We start from the raw sequence: 23,586 nt of genomic DNA, 5'->3' as shown, positions 1-23,586 counted from the left end.
GCACGTTCAGTTCCCTCCAGTGGAGGAGGAGGAGGAGGAGGAGGGACACACACGGGTCAAATGCGGCTTATTCACTAAGTTTTTTTGGGGAAGATTAATTCCGGATTAATTACACTCGAGACACTTTGTCCAATAACTTCAGCTTCATCGTGAATTCACGGTAACTTGCAGTGGGAGTGAAATGCGTCCTGACGCAGAGGAACAAACCTCTGCCTTGTTCAAATTCTCAGTAATCAGTTCATCCTGACACACGTGCGTTTGCAGCAGGTGACCTTAAGCTTTCCATCGTAACCTTCCGCCTCCTCGTGCACCTGCTGCGGACGTAAAATTCAAATGTGGAGACGTTCACATTGCAGCCCATCACTTCCACACTGTGTTACACTGATTTCAGTTACAGGTAGAGACACTGAAAGGCTGTAAAGGTGTGAATCTTATGAGCATCTGGACATGATCTATTTGTAAAACTGAATCACTTGTTTAGTTTTTGTGGTTTAAATTCAGTTCTTTAAAATCAGTACATAATTACCAATAAAGCTGTGCAATGACAAAAAAAACAATGACTCAGATTGAACTGGTGAAATTCATGATGGGAAATCTAACTTGAAGGACAGCAATGATAAACCCTCAATGGAAGAAAAGTTTAATTTAACGCTTGATAATGTAAAATAAACTATATAAATAAATACATTAATAAGGACATTTCAAAGGGGGACATTGAAATCACATGAATTTTGTTTTTCACCGTAAAACATCTAGATTATATGAATTCAGAGGTATTTATAATTGATTAATACTTTCTACAATATTCAGTGGTTATGTTCTGGTCTTTTGGAATGGACTGACTGAAAACTACAACATAAATGTCACTTTATTTAAACATGTACTGGCTTTGAAATGTTCCAGATCAAACTGGTGTTTACACATTTATCTTTCTACCCTGACCACCAGAGGGGGACCCAGCAATGAAGCCCAATGAGATGAAATAAAAGAATAAATGTTTAACTTGACAGAAGTGAAGAGAGAGTTTGTAAGAATTTGATTAATAATGTGTATTTAAGAAAGTTTTGACACAGGGCTCCTGTACAAGATATTAGTAAAAATTCCCCAAACCACCTGATATTTCTGTTTATATTGCATGTTACTGGTGTATAATAACAGTTAGCTAATAACCAGTGATTATCAGGGATCAGGGTTGTTTTTACTTTCTGGAAATTCTGAGATAAATGTAATAAAAAATAAGACATTAATATGTTTTTGCCTTTTTGTATGATTGAACAAACCCACTTTTGAACTCAAGAAAACCGTTTAATGTAGAAAACGTTATAGAAACATCCACACATTTAATAAATGTTCTTGCATATTTCTATGAAAAGAGACTAATTTGGTATAATTTCTAATAAAACTAGAACTTGTTTGTATGTTACATACAGCAGCAGTAACAAAGGGCAAAGCATTTGTTTGACATGGTGTTATTTAAATAAAAAAATATGAAAAAGAAATCAGGCACTTTGATTTGCATGCATGTGAGAACCTTTCTTAAGACATTCAAACTTTTAGTGATCTGTTAAAAGGTTGTAGAAATCTTGAATATCCAGTATCCCACACCTGAACATGGCCGACCAACATCTTCAGATAAAAACTGCTTCTACAGAAAATACATTTACAAAAAGAGTTTCTCGGTGGAGTGAAATAGTTTCTGTGTCCTCGTAGAGATCAGTAGACTCAATATTTAATCCTTGACACAGACTCTAGAGTTCTGTTGCAGGACCCCATTCAATGTCCTCCGCCTCGGCCTCGTCATCCTCAGAGCTGTCGCTGCCTCGGATCTGTGTCCGTCTGTACTGGACTGCTTGGTGATGATGTGCCAGCCTGTCGAAGTCAGAGCAGGACAGAGGGGGGGTTAAAATTAGCACACCAGCCTCAGTCTGGCTTTACTCAGAAAACCCAAAGACAGCAAAAGAAGACTTACACGATGAACTGAGGACCCTTCCTCTCCTCAGGAGGTGCCTGTGCCTGTGCCTGTGGCTCTGGCTCTGCAGAGCGAGCCTACAAGAGAAGACAAGAACAGAACTTATTTTGGTTTCTATGATTCCTGACATGAAAAATGGGTTTAAACTAAATAAACACACATTACTACAAGCACAGATCTTCGTTTCATAAATTATGTTTGGTGGTATTTAGACTAAACTGGTGTTTCTGGATTTTTACATCCATTTAAAGTCACATTTCCCTTACAATGCTGACAACCATTGTGCAAAGCAGTTATTGTTATATGTATTACTCCGCAGGCAGCCACACTGGTTAGAAAAGTCAACTTACAGAGACTTAATTTGCCTAAACAGTAAACATTTATGATAATCTTTATATTTGAGTTGTAATGCTGGTGCATTCAATTACTTTTTGGAAAATCCATTTTTTAAATTGTCTGTAAAAATACCCAAAAGTTGTAAAAAATTTCAATCACAGTTTTTCCAAAGTACAATTTGCCATATTTAAATTACTTTATCCAGCCAACAGTGCAAAAGCCAAATATATTTAGTTTACTGACATTTTAGAAGCTAAAACCAGGTCATATTTGGAATTTTTGCTTAAAAAAAAAAAAAATACATATATACATGCATAAAAAACACAGGTATCGTCCTTTAAATAACAGCAACATTTTATTTACCTGTTGTAATTTCTCCTCAATAGCGGACAGGCTGGCATGTTGTTGGCTCTCACGCTGCACCTCAGCATATGAAGGCTCATTCACAGAGTAGCGACTGGGGGTGGGGGCTATAAAGTCTGGGGGTCCGTCTGACGGAGAAGTGGGAGCAATTACATCAAGGGTGCTGAAATCTGAGTCTGTAAAACTACGATGAGAGGGCTCTTCCTCCTCAACATCGCTGTGATTTGGGCTGTAACTCTCCCGGCGGAGCGACTTGGGCTCAGGTACGTGCATCAACGGTGGAATTTCTCTGAGAGAGTATGTGTCGTCGTGAAGCTCAGGGTCTACGGTGGTGCTGGGGTGCCCTAAGGCGGGCTCAGATGATCGGGCTAAAGCAGCTCCAGCCAACCTAGAGGCAGCGTTCTGACCTGGGTAAGCCTCCTCCAGGTCCTCATTGTCGGTGTAGGCCTCTCCATCGGTGAAGGCCTCTCCGTCAGTGTCCTCCAGGTCACTGGCAGCACTGAGGTAGTCTGACTGGGTTTGGTCCAGAGCATCCAAGTCCTGTTCTGCACCACTTTCCAACTGCGCAGGAAAAAAATTTTGCTATTAGTTTACCACTGGAGAGCAACATATGTTGAACAAACTGTAAGACAAATACAGTGCCAACTCTCTTGTATTAAGCTAAAAAAAGTTTTGTAAGAAATGAAACGTACAACAAATTTAACCTCAATCCCTTTGGCCTTAGACTAAAGGTCTAAGGAAAAAGGGATTAAATGTGAAAGTCTGCTTCGTGTGTGTGCGTCAGAAGGAGTTATGTGTCGTACCGTCACTTCAGACACCCAGACCGGTTTGGACTGTTGGTGGCGGATCTTATCCTTTAGACTCTGATACCAAACACTGGAGTTGGGCTGCAGGTCAATACGTGCTGGAGGAGAAACACACAGTGTGAAGAGAGAGGTATATCTTTCATCTGTCTGGAATAAATTGACAAATAAAGAAGCTACCAACCTTTATAGAGTCTATAGTACTTTCTATTGCAATATATGACAGGGACAGAGTTCGCTCATGTGTCATTACCTGAGAAAAGGTGGCTGCAGTGTTTCCTCAGCTTCAGGGCCTGCGTGTAAAGGCGTCTGGAGCTCTTGTTGGAGTCGGGGCTGTACTTCTGCCTTAATGTCTTGACGTCCTTGCGGCTGTGAGGGTCCAAAAACAGGACCATTGGGTGGTACTGGATGTAGTTCAGCCTTTCAACTGCAGTGGGAGTGATGTCCAGAAGAGGGTGTTTGTCCTGGGAAAAGAGATAAGCAAAAATAGTGTGAGTGTGTGTGAGGGGGTTAGCAAGAACACAAACAAAACAAAAATACATTTATGTTGTTAAAAGTGACTGAATATCAAATGTTTCTATTTCTGGCTCACCTTCTCTGCTATTCTCCTCACAGTGTCCAGTTTAATAACTGTGGAGGCGCTGTCTCCTGCTCCACTGCGAGGAACCATGTCTGCCATGATGCCAAAAACAATGTTTTTTAATTTTTTTTTTATTTTACAAGTTTAATGTGAACATAAGATCAGGAAGAGAAATAAGGAGAATAACTAAGAAAGGTAGGGAAGAACGGTTTTACATTGAAACTAAAGAAAAAAATGAGAAACTAACCTGCAACTTCATACTCATCAGGCATCTCTCTGGCCAGCTTCTCCATGGCAATATCATTAAGAGGACCCATAATGACAATAGGTCGTTTAAAATTAGCTGGAGAAACAAACAATTCAGGATTATTCAAACTTGCTCAACTCGTTACAGCGTTAGGGCATAAAGACACAGGATTATAAAAACCAACCTTCTCTGAGCAGGACTCTCTCATAGGCAGGGAATTTCCCCTGAATGGTGAGCTGCAACAGGTCGTCACGAGTCCGACGGACGTTCTTTTCGTTCTTCTTGTTCCCTCTGAGTCCCCGTAGTTTCCAAAACTCAGCTCTGGGTCCTGACACCTGCCTGTCTCCGCTCGCCCTCTGCACCTGCTCTATGCTGGCCAACGTCTCAGCCCTGCAGGGGGGGAAAATGACGGGTGTAAAAACTGAATTACAGTTCTTTATTAAACTAGAAATCTAAATCTCCTTTCTATCTATATAAATCTAGGTCTCTTCCTGACCTGGCCTGGTTGGGGATGGTGCCTTTATCCCTCTCATGCAGGTCGTTCCCCATGCGGACAGCCAGCCAGTTGCCCAACTTCCCGCGGTGCATCGTGTCCACCACCCTGAACACTTCTCCTCTGGTGAAGCTCAGACCAATGGGGCCTTCTGCCTCGTGGTCAAAGTGGGTGCGGATGTAGAAGTTGTCTGCCAGGTTGGACTTGATGATCTTCTTATAAACTGAGGAGAAGGAAAAGTTAAGAAATGTAGTCACTGACTGACAGTAGCTTTAGCCAAAGTTACCACATGAGTGGTTTAGTGATAAACTTACTGTCCATCTTGTTCTGCGTGCAGATTTCTACCCGCTCTCCTTTTTTGATGTTCAGGAGGAAGTTGGCAGCCTCTTCTCGTGTGAAATGACCAAAATCAACTTTATTTACCTGAGTAAGAAGGAGTAAGAGTGAAGCCAGATACAAGCTAGAAGACCCTAAAGTAAAATGTATTTAACTTTAACGGCTCTGAAGCTCAGCTGCCAGAGAGATTTGATGTGAAACCCTGCACACAACAAAATAAACTGTGCTGACTGTTATATTTTTGGCAGATCTTGAAAATCAGCTGACAGGCCAAAAAAGGGACAACAGCTGAGCTTTAAATCAGGTCTAGATATTGAAACAATAACCTCTTCATCACTGTGAAGTTACTGTAAGCTGTGTTCCTTTAAATAGTTTATCAGTGAGACTCAACTTAAGGCCCATGTATCTGGTCCATGTATCTGGTCCATGTATCTGGCCCACGATAGGGTGCTGCCATGGCCCTTCAACCGTTTTCTAAAATAACGACTTTGAAGTCACCTTATTACGAACTTAATGCTTACTCATCCTACCTTATAAATGCTATTAATGTTTGTTTATTAACTGGCCCCGGGCCATCCTGGCAATGCAAGCTGAGTATTCCTGGTGTACAGCCAAAAGTAAAGCACCGCTATCTCACCTGCATGATCTGGTCTCCCTCTTTCATTCCCTCGTCATATGCAGGGCTGTTTGGCTGAACTCCACCAACAAATATACCAACATCGTTGCCCCCCACAAGCCTCAGACCCACACTGCCCTCCTTCACAAACGATACTGTGTGAACGTCTGAGCTGTACCTGAGTGAGAAGAAGACGAATCAGCAGTGAGTTAATTTCTATTGAGATGAATGAACTAGATACATTTGTTGATATTCACATGAATTAACAATTACGAATGAACAGTAATCACCCTGGATTAGGTGATGGGTAAGAATCTGGAGGTAGGGAGTAGATGGGCTCTTCTGTAGGTTTGGCTAGAAGAAATACAGAAATGGTGAGTTATCAGGTAATCTTCTTTGAATAATCAATTACTAATTTAGTCAATAAAATGTGAAAAAATACCACAAAAACACAACACAATCAGAGAAGCTGCAACCAGCAAAAGTTCAGTAATCAAAATCGGGATTCATTATTCAAACAATGAAGCGATTATCAAACTCAGCCTTACAGTAGACTGGTGGGTTGCTCTTCACTGAAATCCCAGACCTGAGGGTGCCAGTTCCATTAGCAGCACGAGGAACACTGTGAGGTGGAGAAAACGTCAATCTTAAAACAGCACAAAAGCCAAACGAAAGTTCCTAAAGAGGGTAAAGCTTGACAATAGCAAAACAAAGTGTTATGTTAGGATGATACTGATTTGATTTTTCATGTAGGGCATGGTCAGCCGTACCGGCTGTGTGTGTCTCCCCGCTCAGAGCTCCCAGACCTCCTGAGATGTGACAGCTGGTCTGACTCTGAGGAATCTGAATGAGGTAAACAGACAACAGAGACTGTGGTCAGGACTAACTTTTGGCCTTCCTGCTCTAAAACTTTAGATAACAATACAGAGGGAGAGTGTGCAACACAGGAGAATAAACTGACCATCGGGAGGTGGTCTGGTGGGTGATGGCACACGACGAGGAGGCTCCTGCTTCACAGCGACTGGAGTGGGTTTAACTTCAGGCAAGACTCTGAGAAAAGAAAAAGAAAAGTAATTAACTCCATGAACCTGTCTGTCATCTTGAACCTGTCTGTCATCTTGTGATAAATAAACAAAACAAGCATCAGCACATTAGTGCATTAACTGGCATGTGAGAGATTGTTGAATCAAATATCTTATTAAAACTAAAATGTTGTTGAATATGAAACATTTTGTGATGCAATCTTTGCAGGAAGTCACACCATGTGTCATCAGTGTGTACAGAGTGTTTTACAATGAGACAAGCAGATGAACCAGTCAGACATCCTGTCGGTATCTTTTCACACATCTCCACAGTGAGGCAGTAACCTGAAATGTGCCCTCACATGTCTCATTTTCAACTATGCCAGAGTGCACCGCATACTGAGCCTAAATGTTTTACATTCTTTTAAAGTTCGAGTAATCCAAAGGTCTCTGTACTCATAGCAGACTAATTCATATTATCGTTCCTGTGCAACAATTTCCCAACAAGGATCAAGACTTTTCTTAGCTTTTTTAAGGTTTTTTCAGGATAACTAGTGCCTGATAAAGAGCAACTGACTAACCTGAACTCACTTTGTGATAAACTCTTCTGATAGTCTCGTGCCTACTCTGTACAATGACAGATATTTAAGACAGAGTAAGTAAGAATTCTCAGTTGACTATCAACAAATATTTAATGTGTGAAGCGCCCATATTCTGATCATCCACCTGCTCAGGTTGCTATCAATAGAATGCTGGTTTACTGTCAACAGTGTTGGCTGAGGTTAAATTTAGGCCCTCAGAAGTACTTGGTATGTTAAGAATAAGGTTTCTGGTTAGTCCCACACACATGTTTATGAAAATAAATTGAGTTATGAAACTCTTGAAGCAATGTTTTGGGGACTTGGGACTTGACTATTTGGTGGTTGAATATTAGTAACCACCAACACACATGTGACATGTTGTAGAGTCAAACTAAGGGCTTACTCAATGTCTCTCACCTGTATCGGTTTTTGGCGGTGTCAGAGTTGTTGCTGTCTGTGGAGTGCCTGCGAGGGACGGAGGCATAACTGGCCTCCGATTCAGAGTCTGAACGAGCTGTGGAGATCAATAAATACAGTTTACATTACATCATCATTTTATCCTATTGGCCAATAGCTAGAGTGTAGATGCACATGTCTGTAAAAACACATTATTAAGTAAAGATCACAAAAGGTATACAACTCTTCAAATTCAAACATAGATGCTGACTCCACAACAGTGCGTAATGGCTCATTGAGTTAATACAAACACACTCTTCAGCTGAAACAACACACACACACACACACACACACACACACCTCTCTGTGGTGGATTGCTGGCAGTGACGCTGGAGACGCTCCATTTCGGTGGCTCCACAGCAACCTCCGGGAGGACTCTGCAACAGAAGAGAGGGAGGTGGGAGTGAGGGAGGAGGAAGATAACAAATCTCAGTTACGTTTGGAAAGGGGGGGGGCCGTGGCTAGTATGATGATTATTGATGAGAGGATGAGACTGAAATGTTGAATATTCACCTTAGTGTCTCTGAGGGAAGCTCTCTCTTTGGTGGTTAACTGCTTAGTAACTGATCAAAATTAACCATTCAGTAGTATAAGATGTCTTGCTTGATCTCGTTAGTTCATGTTTACTATCCGTTTTTAACATGCTGAATAAAACGTGCAGATTTGCAAGAATTGATCAATAAGTTGCTATTCTGCATATGTTTGATTGGTTAATTGTCCTCTGTTAAATCAACACTTAGCCACATACAGGAGAGGGACATATTCAGTGAAAGTCACTTTTATTTCATTGGTTAACAACATGTCACCACAAACACTTGGTACAGTCAAGAAACACATCAAGCAAAAATCAAAGGCTACAAAATGAGACTCAGGACACAAAATTAGCAAATCAATAAAAAAAAAATCACAAGACAGTGAGGGGTAATTTTAGTTTTAGAAGGTAAATAAAGACATGTGATTAGCTAATGTTAATAATGGGAGAGGCGTGGACAGTCTGCTCAATGTCCCAGTCCGTGACATCTTGTTGGGTTTCAGGGAGGGGGTGAGGGGGAGTTGGAGGTTGGGGGTTGGGCGGACCTTCATCTGTACCTGTATCTGCTGAGGGAGTCCTGACTGTACGTGGTGCTCTGCCTCTGAGGAGGCCCCATGCCGCCGTCCGACTCCGAATCAGAGTCTGAGAACAAGGAGAACAGTTACAAGATAATATTTAGTTTTTACTGGGCTGCAGCATAAAATAAAAGCAATATGATTGGTTTTCTAATTTTATTTATCACATCCTAGGTTTTTAACCCTCTGCCACAGTGTTTTAAACCACCGAGGGATGGCTTTAATGCCACCTTAAAGTGTTTTATAATTAAGCCTCTACAATGCCTGTTACATGTGCGTCACCACGTCACATTCCACAGAATAAACTTCCAGACTGATTTGTAATTTTTAGATAAACACTGTCACAAACAGACGTTACTGATAATTTTCTCCATAGTTTGAAAATGCTTCAGAGAGCAACTTTCATGTTTGCTCCGGCTTTAGCTTCATCGGACTGTTGACACCCGTTCATCAGCAAACACTCAGATTATACAAATATTGTCAAAGAGGAGTCGGACCAAGTCCAGGATGTGTACCATAACAAGAAAGTTGGATTGTTTTTTTTGTCTGTGTGTGTACTGACCTGGGGGCGGGACCCTGAGAGGAGAGCTCACCCTCCTTGGTTGCTCCTGGCGAACATTGATGGGGGAGGCTCTCAGCCCTGCATGGGGCAGATCAGGAAGAACTCTGTGGGAGGAGAAGTGTGGAGACAGTTAGGAAATGTGTGGTGGGAAAAGAGAAGTAATTTCTCTTGGTGCTGGAGTTGAATTGAGCTTCCCATCCTTACTTGTATCTGTCTGGGCGGGGGCTCGCTCTGCGCGGTGGAGGGGAAGCACTGCGGTCAGAGTCTGAGTCCGACACTGGCTTTCGGGGCCGTGAGGCGGAGGAGGTGGGGCGAGAGGTGCTCCAGCTGGGAACTACAGGAGAGGACCGTGGGTTGGGGAGGGTGGACACACCAGACAGAGTTCTGGAGAAAGAGCAAATCAAAAAGACTTATTTACAAAAATGTTTAACACATTATTTGACATTTGTTGCATTGACGTGCACTTGAACAAGTTAGATATTAATTCTGAAATGTCCTGTAAACAGTTTATCCATCTTAAGGAATTGAGAAATACCCAGTAAATATTGCTAATATTACTGCTGGAGAAACCTGATTTAGGTTTAACAATAATGACTTCAGGCAGAAGTGAAAGCAACAATTTTCTTCCCTCCAATCTGAAATAATTCAGCTGAATGTCACTGAAACTGAAATAAATCAATGTTTCCACAGCTGAAAAGATTGTATCAAGATTCAAGCACAGTGTGCAGTAAGAAAAGATGTATGCTTTCTAATAAGAGAACCTGACCTCTGTCTTATGCATGTTTAGACCCTGTTCTGGTTTAAACACTAAAAAATAACCCTGGTTATATTTCCAGGTTTGAAATGTAGGAATTATAACTATTGGTCTAATTTTGGTAAATAATTTAATTGTTTGGGACCTTACTGTACATCAGTTTAATTAGTTTCATGATCTGTCATTTATCTGCATTCCTAAAATCTAAATATATAGGAAATATACAGAGTTTAATTAACATTTTGTTAATAATAATAATAATAATAATAATAATGAGCTTGAACTGACTTGTATTTGCTAGAGTGGTCCCTTGTGTCCGGACTGGTTCTCCTGACAGGAGGAGGAGGAGGAGGAGAGGCACTGCGGTCGGACTCCGAATCATATGGAGCTGAAAAAACCCATTTCAATCTCAACACGAATTCCAGCAGCTACACAAACATTAAACTTTTACAAACACAGTCTTAAGTCACAGCTAAACCTATGTGTAGCTCTGGTAAGAGCGTGATCCTTGGCAGCACCGACCTTTTCGAGAGGCGTAGGTTTTTACAGGAGGCCGAGTCAAGGTGGAACGCAGTGGGGATGAATCCCGAGACTTGGCTGGAGGAGGTTCAGCTCTCGTTCTGGGTATTTAAAAAAAAAGATACAGAATTTCGTCAGTGGCTTTATTATTAAGAAATGGGGCCATTTTTACAATCAAGTTCATCATTTTATGTTTATTAGTTTTGGTGGTGGGCAGCTGCTGTGTGTACCTGCGTGTCCGTTTCTCTCTGGTGGGTTGACGGGACGTTCTGTGTGTGGGGAGGTCTTCGTCAATGTCTGAAATGTCTGATGGGAAACCAAAAACAACTTCATTTAGCGAAACCAGAAAGCTTTCTACAATAATTTCTTCTCTATTTTCTCTCATTCATACCATTCCTCCCCCTCGTATCTCCACCCCTCACCTTCCAGTTCAGAGCTGCTATCTCGGCGGTGGTCGTCCTCGCTGTTGGGGGCGCTGTCCTCCACCTCTGGGATGCTGACCAGGAACTTGCGTTCGTCCCTGAGGACCGTCATGGTCAGTTTGCCCCTGCTCTTCTCCACCAGGTGCTTGGTTTCCAGCAGGGATAGATTCTCCGTTGTCATGCCATTGATCTGGTCGAAGGAGACAAATCAATTAACGTGAACAGGGGTTGTTGTGCCTTGACAATACAGTTTTAGATCAATCATCCAAATCTTAATATTCACCTTGAGAATGAGGTCTCCCTCCTGCAGCGTTCCCTCCTTTGAAGCCAGGCCTGTTTCTGTCATGTGCTTGATGAATATCTGACTGCCCAGCTTCAATCCATACTCTGCAGGAAGAGGAAGACAACAAGAATTCACCACGAGTACTTCAGGGCAAACACACTTACGTTTTTTTTACCTTGTCGCTGAAGTCTTACCATCTGTGATTTTCTTTTTAAGCAGTGTAGTTCTGATGGGTTTGTCTGCAACGTCCTGATATGGCAGCCTCTTGTACCCGGACGACATCAACGGTAGTGTGTTTCCATGCCCGTTGCGGTCTGGCGTAGTGCTGCGGGCACGGGAACGGTAGCGGTTGCTGTCCCTGTTGTCGCTACCGTCAGAGTAGCGTCGTGTTCGTCTGGGGGGATCCGGGTCCAGCAGGTTGGAATGGGAGGCGGCCCGGGATGGTCTGGTGGTTGCTGGAATCTGGATCTTGCGAGGGCGTTTCACTGTCTGGAGAGAGAAAGATGGAGAGGGGCAGAGAATTAGAGACCAAGCAGTAATACATGCCATTTAGGCGTTTCGGTTGCTTCCTCCGTACTCACCACATTTGCTGTCTTGCCGCACGACTTGAGGATCTGAATGGTGTAGTTAGAGTGGATGTTCTCCATAGACACGCCATTGACCATGACAATTTGGTCTTTGGTGCTGTGGAAGCAAACACACATGTGAGTCTGGGTCTGTTGGTGGATTCACACACCTTCCAAATAAGTTAATGTAAGTTAAGGGTTTTATATGTGTACAGTCAAGCCTTAAAAAGGTTTCTACAGTCACGTCGGGGCAACTGTAGTCAACTTACAACAGTCGTCCCATGGCCGGTCCATTTGGCAGCACATCTGACACCATCACACTGGTATCCCCGCTGTCTGGGTGAGGCTTGTCCTTGCCTCCCGATATGGCAAAGCCAAACCCCAGTTTGGGATCCTATCATTATGAGAGAATGAGATAAAAAAAAAAAAAAGCTTTTAGACGGCAAGTACATGAAAGAGCAACATGAATGAAAAGAAAGAATGCATCGGAGTATGCAGGTAAAGTATGAGCATGTGTGGGAGATCCAGTAGAGAGATAGAGGGCAAATTCCAGCCGCGTTCAGTGGCGGGACAGTGAACAGCCAGCTGGTGCTGTGGGGTGCAGCAGGGTGTGTCGCTATGAATTCCTGCTGGAGTCTGTGCTGTGAAACTGAGAGGTCTGAAGCACGGTCCAGCTCAACCCCCGCAAGCCCTTTTACAATAACTGTGGAAACAATACTGAAACTGCCTCTGTGCCATACATCGAGGCTCGACTTTCACTTCTGTATTTGTGCAGTCACTGAGCACAGAGCCAACCAGCATCGATCCACCAGAGATAAAGTGCTCTGCACTTCAAATTGGCTTTAATTTCTTGTGGTGACATCAGTGACTCCTGATACCTTCACGTCTGGAATGCATATAATTTCATTTTGTTTTGATTATTTAAACAAACAACCACTTACTTTGTTTAGTGTTATTGTATGTTGCTCCCATATTGTTAGCTCCTCCATACCTGGTTTCTGGAAAGAAAAAATAAAACACAGCAGAAGAAGAAGAATATATTAAGCAAAGTAATATTTAACTGTGACAATATGAAATCATAAATGATGAATGCTAATACATAATCCAGGTCATTACAGGGAGGATAGTTGAGCCTGAGCGGAGCAGGCTGAGTGTGTGTACGACAACCTGATCTCAGTATGCTCTCACCTGCCGCAATCCTGCCTGACCGGTATGGAGGAGGGGCAACCTCCTGTCTGTGTGTGTGTGTGTGTGTGTGTGTGTCTGTGTGTGTGTGTGTCTGTGTGTGTGTGTGTGTCTGTGTGTGTGTGTGTGTGTGTCTGTGTGTGTGTGTGTGTGTGTGTCTGTGTGTGTGTGTGTGTGTGTGTGGTCAAGTTTTTGAGGTGTTGACAACGTATAACACACTTGACTTGTGCAGTAAGAGTACACACACAAACATTATATAGAGACAAATAAGGCTGCAACTGACGGTTATTTTTATTATTTTCTTGATAAATCGATTCATTGTTTATCCTGTAAAATGTCAGAAAGTAGTGAAAAAACACCAAGGTGTCAATTTACTGTGATATATAAGCTCCTTTGTATCCTCCCCTTTCTCTCTCTCTTTGCCCCGTTTCCTGTCACTCTACATCTGTCACTATCCATTAAAGGCAATAAAAAAAATTAAAAAAAAACATAATAAAAAACATGTTATAGACAGATTGTGCCTGCAGCACAGCACATTCCTATGTTTGACTTTCTGTAAACAGTCACAGTGAAATTAGTCGGCCCTGGAGGTTTTGTAGCCAGTCGAGTTCTCGATCAACATTTTCTGAAACCACCAGGTTATTTCTAAGAAAATGTCTTGGTTATTAGAAACTGTATGTGTTGCTGTTAAATCTCAGACTTTTGAACCTTAGTGGGTCATTCATTCCTTGATGTGAGTGAGTCTTTAACACCATCTGAGAATTTTCAGTCACACAATTTACAGTGTAAGCTGTTATAAAACCACTTGAGAAAAGAAGTCCTGGCTGCAATGTAAACCCTCCCACTGTTACACAAACAGCACTCTTTACTCCTTCATCAGTCTCGAGCAAGTTTCTACATTTCTGTCCAAAATGTTCTTTTTGAATGACAGGATTTTACACAAACCACTAATTACCGTTTACTTGCTGCACTAACATGTCTCTGGTGTTTATCATGTTTCACATACTAGTTATTTATAAAACCCTACAAAAACAGGAACAATGTGCGTGGACTATGTTTCATAGAGCGAGGAAGACACTTGTTGAGTTACAGTAAGAACGGGTAAAGCCAGCTACTCTAGTCAGAGACAGAGATGCACTGTTGTAGTGAAACCTGCAGTTTGTTCAAACACTACGATAGAACATGCAGGCCACACGAGTACAAGAAGGCCCTGACAGGCAACACTGGCAGTGCAACATAGACGACATTTACAACTTTAAGGAATTTACTGAATGCAAACACCAGCCAAGTATCCAATATCCTGTCACACCCAAACACATCAACTAAAAATACAACATGAATTCACTGATCCTGCAAACATACTGACCAAATAAGTCATCTTAATTTAACAAAAAACTGCAATCATTAAGGCGTAGAAATCTCACATACGATCACAGCAAAAATCTCAAACTCGCAGGCAGAGGAAACCACAAGCACAGGTACACAGTGTGTGACCTGTGAACAGTAGGCCATTTGTTTGTCCAAGTTAATCATAAACCTGAAGGGACGGGAAGAGACTGACCTGATCTCTCTAATAAAAGCTGGTTGAGGATTGTCTCACTGCACGTCAAGCAACATTTTTTTTATCTTAACTGACACTGAAACCTGAAGGTGTTTCTGTACAGTTATTTATAGCTAACTAGAGAGCACAAATTAAACAAGGATAATAAACCAGAAGCAGCCGAGTTAATGACTGAATCAAATAATGAGCAAAGAGCAAACATGATTGTAAAACAACTTCAGAAGACGACAACTTTGTTTGACCTATATTCAAAAAGATTAGCTGATTCACAGCACACTGGTGATACGATCAGTTAGACTTTAAAGCTGTGGATGTCGAGCAGAAAATTAAAGTCACCACTGCTGACGTTAAAGAAAGAAAATAAGCTAATAATAGTAGTGATACTATCTCTCATTCTAGGGAATTTCTTAAAAATGAGATGAGATTTCTAAAAACAAAATCAGCCTTTGAACAAAGCAGCTCCCTTCTGCACTGAAAAACAATTCATCTTGTTCACAAATGTGTTGTTTAAATGAATCAGGCTGTCGTGAACTAAGTCCTCTCTAACTATATAGTTGCACTGCAGAAGCTCCTGTAAAAATAAGATGACTGAAATAAGATTTAGATTAGATTAACTGCCTACTGACGTGGTTCAAGCCCACAACCGGCAGTCCTTCCTGACACTCCTGCACCTTTAGGTTTTCACCTCGCACATTATCAGTAATAACTGATGTCCTTTGTTCATTTTTACCAGCTACGTTTTAGGTGTTTCCACGCAGCGGTATACTGGAAGACCATTAATGCATTGTGTTCCTCTCCACTTACCACTTGGTCTTTGAACCTTACTTCCATTTCCCACTGGGATCTCTGAGCTGAACAAAACACCTGTGGCCTCTAGCGCTCAATGAACAGCCAGCTCTTTATATTCCATATGGCAACACCAAGAGCAAAACAATCACAGATCCCAGTTATCCAACTCCAGGTACTTCCTCCTCAGATCAGCCCTGTAAGGATGATGGAAACCTAATCCTCCTGCTCAAATTATTCATAACGTGACCAGCTGTGGTGTTTCTCTCTCAGCGTGGAGAGAAGGAAAAAAATATGGAGATGAAACCTCACCTGGAGCGCTCCTCCCCCACCCAGCCTTTGCCCACTCTCATAGTCACTCTCTAGTGCCCTCCAATAAACAGGGATTTAAGGTGGAGCTGTACTACCTTAAGCAAACCCCCCTGACACACACACACACACACACACACACACAGATATGAGAGGAGCAAAGTATCTTGTGACAGGTATCGTAATCACAGAGAGGTATGCAGTCCTGCATCTGTCTAAAGTGATGAATATTAGCTAATTCCAGATGTTTAACATGTGACTTCCATTGGTATAAACAAAGAAAAACAAGTTATTGACCACAAGGTTCAAAGTTGCTTTTCAAGTCATTAAAAATATTTTTATGCACATAAAATGGGTGAAAATGATAGTCTGCTTATTCCAAACCTCAACTCTAATGCAAAACATTTAACATGCCATATAAATATTTATTTTCACAAATTTTTTTTTGTTGTTTTTTTCAAATGTAATATTATTTTAAAAATAAACACCAGAAGATGCATCATTATAAGATCTCCTGAACTCAACAAAAATTCTGTTTTGTTCAGGTTTAATTTTAATAATGATATGAAACAAATGACACATTACAATCACAGCATTTTTTAGGCTGTAACCAGCAAAGATTTGGTAGTTTTACGTAATACTACTGTTTTTTTCCCTAATTGACTACTCTAGGACTTGTGTCTGGAGCACATAAACAGAAACGTGTCTTAATTAAAGTAAAGTTAAGTAAAGTAAAGTGGGCTTGATCTGTAATGACGAACCTGTCGAAGGATCTGTCGGGCTGTGTTTAAAGTTTAAAATACTTTTGACATTAATATGTAATGTGCATTATGCTGTTACTGTCACTATAAAGAGTAAACTGATCTAGTGCAATACAGATAAATGGAGATGCACAAACAGACAGCACTGACCGGCATTAAGAGGTATACAGGTTGTTGCTACAGTACAGTACTATCCATCCACTTACAGGCACCACCAGCAGTGGAGGTGGCGGCTCCGGCGGCACAGAGCCAAAGTGCTTCAGTAGTTTCATTCGCTGCGTCATATTCATGATGATAACAGTGTTTTGTTTTTCCTCTGTAAACACCGGCTCACTACCTCAGTCGGTCTGACTGATAAAGACACACAAAAAAATCCAGACGAGTCGGTGCAGGGCGGTAAATGACCATGTAGTCTGTATCTCAGCCCCACTGATGCAGGTCTCCAAGCCCCCAGAAGACAAACAATCCACAGAAAGAGGCCACAGGACACTTTGAAATATTCAACTTAAAATCTAGAAAAAAAACAAGCTACATTCCTTTGCTTCCTACAGAGAGGTCATGTGTCCATCACTCCAGAGAAAAGACCCGCACCCTCAATTATTCCCTTTCTGGTGGGTTCATAAAGTCAAATAGGTCCACTTGCTCCCACTGTCAGTGGTATGTGTGTTGGTTAACTTGTAGTCGTTCCCACAAGGCAGTAGCAGGAGCAGCAGCAGCAGCAGGTCCCAGGCTGCTGGCTAAGTTTCAGTCTGCTGGGTGCTATGGTTACGTCGGGGGAATGAGAGCACTGGGCTGTTAATAATTGACGGGGTGTTTGCTACACTATAGATCTGCCTGCCCTGTGTAAAGTTTCCTGGGTTCCTACACAGGCCCTGAGCTGTTTCAGGATCAGGAAATGGCACTGTAGCAACACAGGGCTTTGATTGTATCTCTCCTTCTTGGTTAACATTTATGCACAACCCACAGCATGGGTGTGCTGCAACCTCTCACTGTTTGACTCTGATTATCAGTGCCCTGCCCAGTCAGCTCTACAGTCATAGAGAGTTGCACTCAACTAATTTCGGAGGAGGAGATAGAAAAGGGAGGATATTTCTGTAGCTGAGTGTACAGAATAATAATAAAAAACAGCTTATGAAAGCCTGAACCAGAGAGCGTCCATTACAGATCAGTGAGGGGATTTTAAAAATGTGGCAGTTTGAAAATAAGTGGCCGCTATGTGACAGATTCAAGATCCTCGGCCTGGGTTTAGCCAGGTGGAACAGCTGGCCTCTGGTCAGCCAGGACACCAGTGCTGAATTATTGATAGGTCTGAGGAAAACAGAGAACCTCAAGCAACCGCTACAGTTACTAAAACAAACACTTAGCAAAGGTGTGCCCCCGCTAGTAGGTAAATAATCACTCATGTGTCAGGACTTAAGTCTGTTCTTGCAGCAGAGCCACCTCAGAGGCTGCGTTTCTTTCATTTTCAGCCAGGGCCACTCCTGTTGTCCTGCCAACATGCAAACTGCCAACTCCAGAGTGCGTTGTTCCAGCACCGGTTTGCTAAGAGCTTAACTCGAAGCTTCACTGTGAAACACAGGCCCACGGTCAGTGTGACAACTGGAATTCTTCGACGGTGCAACAAGCAAACAAGCTCCTCTAATAAATATTAATGACTGAGACACACATTAAAGCCTTGAATGGCCTTACAGTGGTTCGCGGTTAATGAGAAATAGCAAAGCTTCCCTGTGTAAGTATGGAGATTTGAAAGACAAATACTCCAGAGGTTTGCAGAGCCCACAGAGTGGCAGTAATTACACAGGCCAGGGCTTTGTAGCTCCCACTCACAGCGGACTTACTCATGGCATGTACTGTCAACAGTGTTTAAGTACTGCAAACACCCGCTGTATAGCTATCTGGACTCCTATACAGATGTCTGCACTTGGTTTATGTGGAAATAGATTCATATTGATTCACTCAGAATGAATGCAAAAGAGTGTTTAAAAAACTTGCAGCGAGTCTTTTTAAATACAATAACAAGTGCAGCATGTGTAACATAAAGCTACCTGGAGGCTAATGGACAATCTCAAGCACATGACCTCAGTCAAGGCAAATGTCTGTTAAATACAAATAGAAATAAATGAATATGAGCTCAGATATATAGTGCTGTCCCTTCAGTATCTCTCAGTGTAACATCAGGTTCCTGTGGGCCAAGGTTTACAGCAGTATTAGATGTTACACATGGCATCAATGTGATGAAGTACTTTATCCACATCACCTCCACACTCTCCTCAGCAAGAGACCTTCAGTACTGATCATGAACGTTTCACTAACAGCAGGAATTAACTCAACTATCGAGAAAGACTCAACTAGAGACAAACTGGGCCTTTCCAGAACAACAAACCCTTAAACTGAACACATTGACTCATCCTTAATCAAACAGTGTATCAGTAAATACACTGATTGGAGTCAGAGGAAAGAAAGACGCAGCTGTTTGGGAATGCAGAGTCGAAACTGTTGTGAAACTCTCTGACAGGCAGGTAGAAACTTGCATGTGTGGCAGAACCAGTAGGGTGAGGATGAGGAAAGTGGGGCCCACCAACACACACACACACACACACACACACAATCATGTAAACTACAGTCTATACTAAAACAATATACTATTTAACAACCCTCACACCACGATAACAACCACAGCTGACAGTTGGGTCATATTAATCCAACTCCAACTCATAATGAAGGAAGAATTAATGAAGCTATCAGGCTTTCAGTCCCATTATAAGCTATGGGCCTGTGACTGCTCAAAGTTAGCTCTGGTGCTAGCGGCTCCATCTAAAGTGTCTACTTTACACAAACATGTTACGTTTTCGCTTTAAATTACTTCTGTAAAAAGCTTCCAGTTGTTAAACACAACCTCAACCTTAACTTCTACTTCCCGTCTCCAGCCTGAGGATGTGGACTGACAGCCATGCTTTACCTGTGTAGCAGCTGTGGAGGCTAACGTACCTGTAACCTGCCGCTCTGTGTCTGTAGTCGCTCTCAGACGATTCGTCCGACTTTTAAAAATCCTTAAATAAAAATCTGCTTTAAAGTCTCGCTTGTTCGCGCTGACTGTCCCGGAGGCTTCAAAAGTTTCTACTAAATCTTCCTGAGGACAGGTGTGGAGGCGTGGCGTCCACTGCTCGACGTACAGGTGAGTTTCACAACGTCATCACGCGAATGCTGGCGTCACCAACCGGAAGTCGGTGCACCTCATAAATAAATGCGCCACCTAAGTTTTGGTTGCGACAAGAGACTGTCTCATAAGCAGGTGATGGTTACGTAATTTAAGAGACATGTTTCAGTTTATAAATAAATTCTCACAAGTGTCACAATCTATCTCCTAATACAGGCTTTTATTTGGAAAACAAGAGAGGTACAACCCATAAACTCTAATTCTATTAAATTTTTATTCAAATCATTACATCTTGTATTTTTATAGTTAATGCTGTTATTTAATGTGTATTTCTGTTTTTCTTATGTGCTGTGGAATTTCCCCAGTGTGGGATCAATAAAGTTTATCTTATCTTAAGCTTTATTTCACAAGTTTACTTCCTTTAAGCGTGTACTGGCCCTGCGCTTTATTGTTGTAATATAGAAACTTGAGATATGAGCACATTTTGAAAAAGTAGTAGTGGTTGTCAAAGTAGAAGGCCCCTCATCCCACCAGCTCCTTTAAAAGATCAGATGATTTCAGACTTTTAACTTGTAGTCAAATTCAAGTAACAATGTAAAGTAAAAGTCCTGAATTAAAAGTGAAACTACATCAGTATTAGCATCAACATATACTTAGACTACCAAAAATAATAAGCATACTCATAATGCAGAGCGGCCCATTCCAGATTAATATTGATCGTTGGATCATAATTATTAATGCATTCATGTTTCATCCCTTTAATGTTGCAGCTGGTAAAGGTGGAGCTGATTTTATCTACTTTACTGCCAGGTAGCTTTAATCTATAATAATACATCATAAGTTATGAATTGGTCGTTGTTGAATATTAGTTATGTTTTCCCCGTTTAATCCCACCGGCAACAATTGTTGCAGCTCTTTTTTTTTTTTTTTTTTACTTTTTAGCTCTTAAAGTGCTGTTTTGGTTTTGGTAGCTAATGCAAGTTTTAAAATAAAAGAATATGTTGTCTCCTCTAATTTATATCAATGTCAAGTAAGTAGTGTGAATGGTCACATGACCCTCTTTACTTCCTGCTTGCACCGCTGGCGGGAAATGTCTGCCTCAAACTTGTACAAGAGGAAGTAAGTAAAATACCTTAATTAACAGATATAAGTGAAATATGTTGTACATATATTATTTAATGGGTCTACTACTGAGATATAATGAGAATTATATGCCCACATAAATCTTTTGATCATAAAAAGAGTAAATGTAACCACGGCAACATTTGTTGCCGCTAGCGTAGTCGTAGCGTTATGCAAGGTGTCAATAGTTTTAGCTGTTTATTCTATTTTTCTATACACAGCTTAAAACTATCAGAGGTTTTGGATCTTCTAGACTTAAAAGAACCCCAACATGATGTGTGCTACGTGACAGTCATTCCTGCAGTTGAAAAAGATGCGATTGAAAATGACTGTGATAGTGACTGCTCAGATAGAGAGTACCAAGGCGAAACCTTTTGATGTATCCTCCTACTCTGAGCTCACTGTTGAGATGTCAAACCTCTACTCAATGCAGACCAAAAGGGAAGGCACTTGATTTGAGCATGGATGAGTTGCTGAGTTTTTATGGGGTTCTGCTCGCATCTGGCTACAGTTCAGTACCACGGAGGCACGTATTGGTCATATGACCCTGATGTCTACAATGAAGCCATCTCAAATGCAATAAGAAGGAACCGCTTTGACGAGATATTGGCTTCAATTCATCTGGTGGATAACTCAAAGGCCACAGACGACCCTTTCTACAAAGTGCGGCCCATCTTCAATGCACTGAATGACACCTACAAGATGATGCCATACACAAAACAGCTGTCAACTGATGAAAGCATGATACCCTATTATGGCAGGCATGGCTGCAAGCAGTTCATCAGGGGCAAACCAATCCGGTTTGGATACAAGTTGTGGAGCCTTGCTTCACCCACAGGGTACATGTTTCACATGGAGCCCTATTGTGGAGTCCACACACATCTGCCTGAAACTGGCTTAGGACAGGGCCCAAGTGTAGTCCTTGGTCTGGCTGAACAAGCAGAAGTCCCTCCAGGATGCACATTTGTGCATGATAACCTTTTCACCTCACTTAGCCTCATTGATGAAATGACCAAACAAGGTTATGGGTCCCTTGGCACACTGAGACAGTGCTATCTGCATGACATCCCTTTCACAGGTGTGAAGGATTTTGAAAAAATGCCTCGTGGAAGCATGGAGGCCCTTACAGAGGGGGAGAAGTTACTGGTGCGATGGAAGGATAACAGTGTTGTAACCATGGCAACCAATGCTGTAGAAAGATATTCAGAGGGTCAAGCATCCAGTTGTCAAAGTGCCACAACCTCTGTGTTTCCTTACATATAACCTAAACATGGGTGGCGTGGATCTGCATGATCTTCATGTGTCAAGATATAGATCTGCAATAAGGTCAAAGAAGTGGTGGTGGCCAATCCTGGCCTGGTCCCTTCACAGTGCAGTGGTGAATAGTTGGCTGTTCTTCAGAGATGTTGTTGGCAGTGATTATGACCTCCTGACCTTTCAGCAGGTTTTGTCCCTGGATCTCTTTAAGAGATATGGAAAACAGCCTCTTGGGCAAGGCAGAAGATCTGCAACTGTGAAACCTCAGGATTCCACAAGAGGTGATGGGAAACATCACTGGCCTGTAAACACAGGAAAACGTTACCAAAGATGCAGACGATGCTACAACCGCACTGTGTATGGATGTGAGAAGTGTGACGTACCACTCCACATTGAGTGCTTCAGGATTTTTCATGGTGAGTAAAATCTAACCGATAAGCCTTTGAGCTGTTACATAAATCAAATCTATTGAAACTGGTAACTGTAAAATAAATATTCAGATTTTGGTCACTAATAGTGCGCCTTCAGTATGCACTGTTTTTGCAGTACAGTGAATACTTACCTGCACTTTTTTGTGTTTCTGTTGAATAACACTGTGCACTCATCTTAGTAAATGTTAAGTGAATCTAAAGTACTGCCACAATGTGAATTTATTTTATTTTTTACAAACTAGTATCAGTTCTTATTTTGTAAGTTCAAACACTCTTAGCTCTACAGTTATTTAAGCGTTTTATCTATGAAATACAGTAATTGTGTTGTTGTCCTTGTTAGTTCCCTTCAGTTTCGCATTGAAATGATATCTAAATGTATCTAATAAAGTTCTAAACACATTTGTAACCATGCCTAGTTTGAATATGTTACTCATGTTCACGTTATTTTTATTCTTTACATGTGTAAATAGGTCAAATTGAAGAATTTGTGTAAATTTATACTATGCGATTTCCCACGGGAACAATTGTTGCCGAGTATAACACCTACATTTTCACTAACATAACCAACATGAAATAAAAAAATTCATACATATTATATGTTAGGGAGGTCTAAGGAGTTAAATGCATACACTTATTTTGCAGGGAAAAATTTGGGATTAAACGGGTTAATCTGAATCTGTAACCAGTAACTATATATCTATATAAATATAATGGAGTGAAAAGGAATTTCCCTCTGAAATGTAGCAGAAAACGGAAATACAGCTAAAATACAAGTGGGCCTACGTTAAAATTGTACAGAAGTAGATAAACTCATTTACATTCTGCCACTGATTTCCTGTTTTATTAATAACACATTAAATTACACGGAATTTAGGCTGTGGTTGGCTGCTAAATACAGATGTTTGTAGATTAACAGTTGAACCTTCACTTTTTATTTCTGCTCAATTTTATCCCCTCAGTGGATTCTTTTTATTTGTTTAAATAAACAAGGAGTGAGAGCAC

The 23,586-nt window shown here is 41.4% G+C and overlaps 1 protein-coding gene across 4 annotated transcripts; it reads right to left on the bottom strand.

Annotated features, from left to right (window-relative positions):
- Positions 1–1,284: 1,284 nt before the first annotated feature.
- Positions 1,285–19,782, bottom strand: tjp3 (tight junction protein 3). 4 transcript variants are annotated; one of them, XM_051376469.1, is made up of 30 exons: positions 19,606–19,782; positions 12,957–13,013; positions 12,285–12,409; positions 12,031–12,133; positions 11,644–11,938; positions 11,450–11,553; positions 11,167–11,356; positions 10,975–11,050; positions 10,748–10,845; positions 10,514–10,613; positions 9,676–9,855; positions 9,472–9,575; positions 8,892–8,976; positions 8,103–8,179; positions 7,764–7,860; positions 6,705–6,793; positions 6,514–6,586; positions 6,292–6,365; positions 6,034–6,097; positions 5,765–5,921; positions 5,106–5,214; positions 4,795–5,014; positions 4,483–4,688; positions 4,299–4,394; positions 4,064–4,143; positions 3,725–3,935; positions 3,472–3,572; positions 2,669–3,229; positions 1,970–2,046; positions 1,285–1,869 (listed from the first exon to the last, which is right to left on the bottom strand). In XM_051376469.1, the coding sequence occupies exons 2-30, from the start codon at positions 13,002–13,004 to the stop codon at positions 1,749–1,751; spliced, it is 3,921 nt and encodes a 1,306-aa protein (XP_051232429.1). In that variant the 5' UTR covers positions 13,005–13,013; positions 19,606–19,782; the 3' UTR covers positions 1,285–1,748. The 4 variants fall into 4 exon arrangements, with proteins under 4 accessions (XP_051232429.1, XP_051232427.1, XP_051232428.1 ...); XM_051376467.1 differs by lacking the exon at positions 19,606–19,782 and adding an exon at positions 16,824–17,288; XM_051376468.1 differs by lacking the exon at positions 19,606–19,782 and adding an exon at positions 15,566–15,838.
- Positions 19,783–23,586: the final 3,804 nt, after the last annotated feature.

This window comes from Dicentrarchus labrax, unplaced genomic scaffold (assembly GCF_905237075.1).
Source record: "Dicentrarchus labrax unplaced genomic scaffold, dlabrax2021, whole genome shotgun sequence".
NCBI classification, from domain to species: domain Eukaryota; kingdom Metazoa; phylum Chordata; class Actinopteri; family Moronidae; genus Dicentrarchus; species Dicentrarchus labrax.
The sequence above is the reverse complement of the archived record's forward strand: the minus strand, read 5'-3'. Positions and strand labels throughout refer to the sequence as shown.

Coding starts and splice junctions, on each gene's coding strand:
- tjp3 (XM_051376467.1), bottom strand. CDS start 16,907: ATGAATATGACGCAGCGAATGAAACTACTGAAGCACTTTGGCTCTGTG. Junction 12,410..12,956: donor ATACAATAACACTAAACAAA/GTAAGTGGTTGT, acceptor TCATAATGATAG/GATCCCAAACTGGGGTTTGG. Junction 11,554..11,643: donor TAAAAAGAAAATCACAGATG/GTAAGACTTCAG, acceptor CTCTTCCTGCAG/AGTATGGATTGAAGCTGGGC.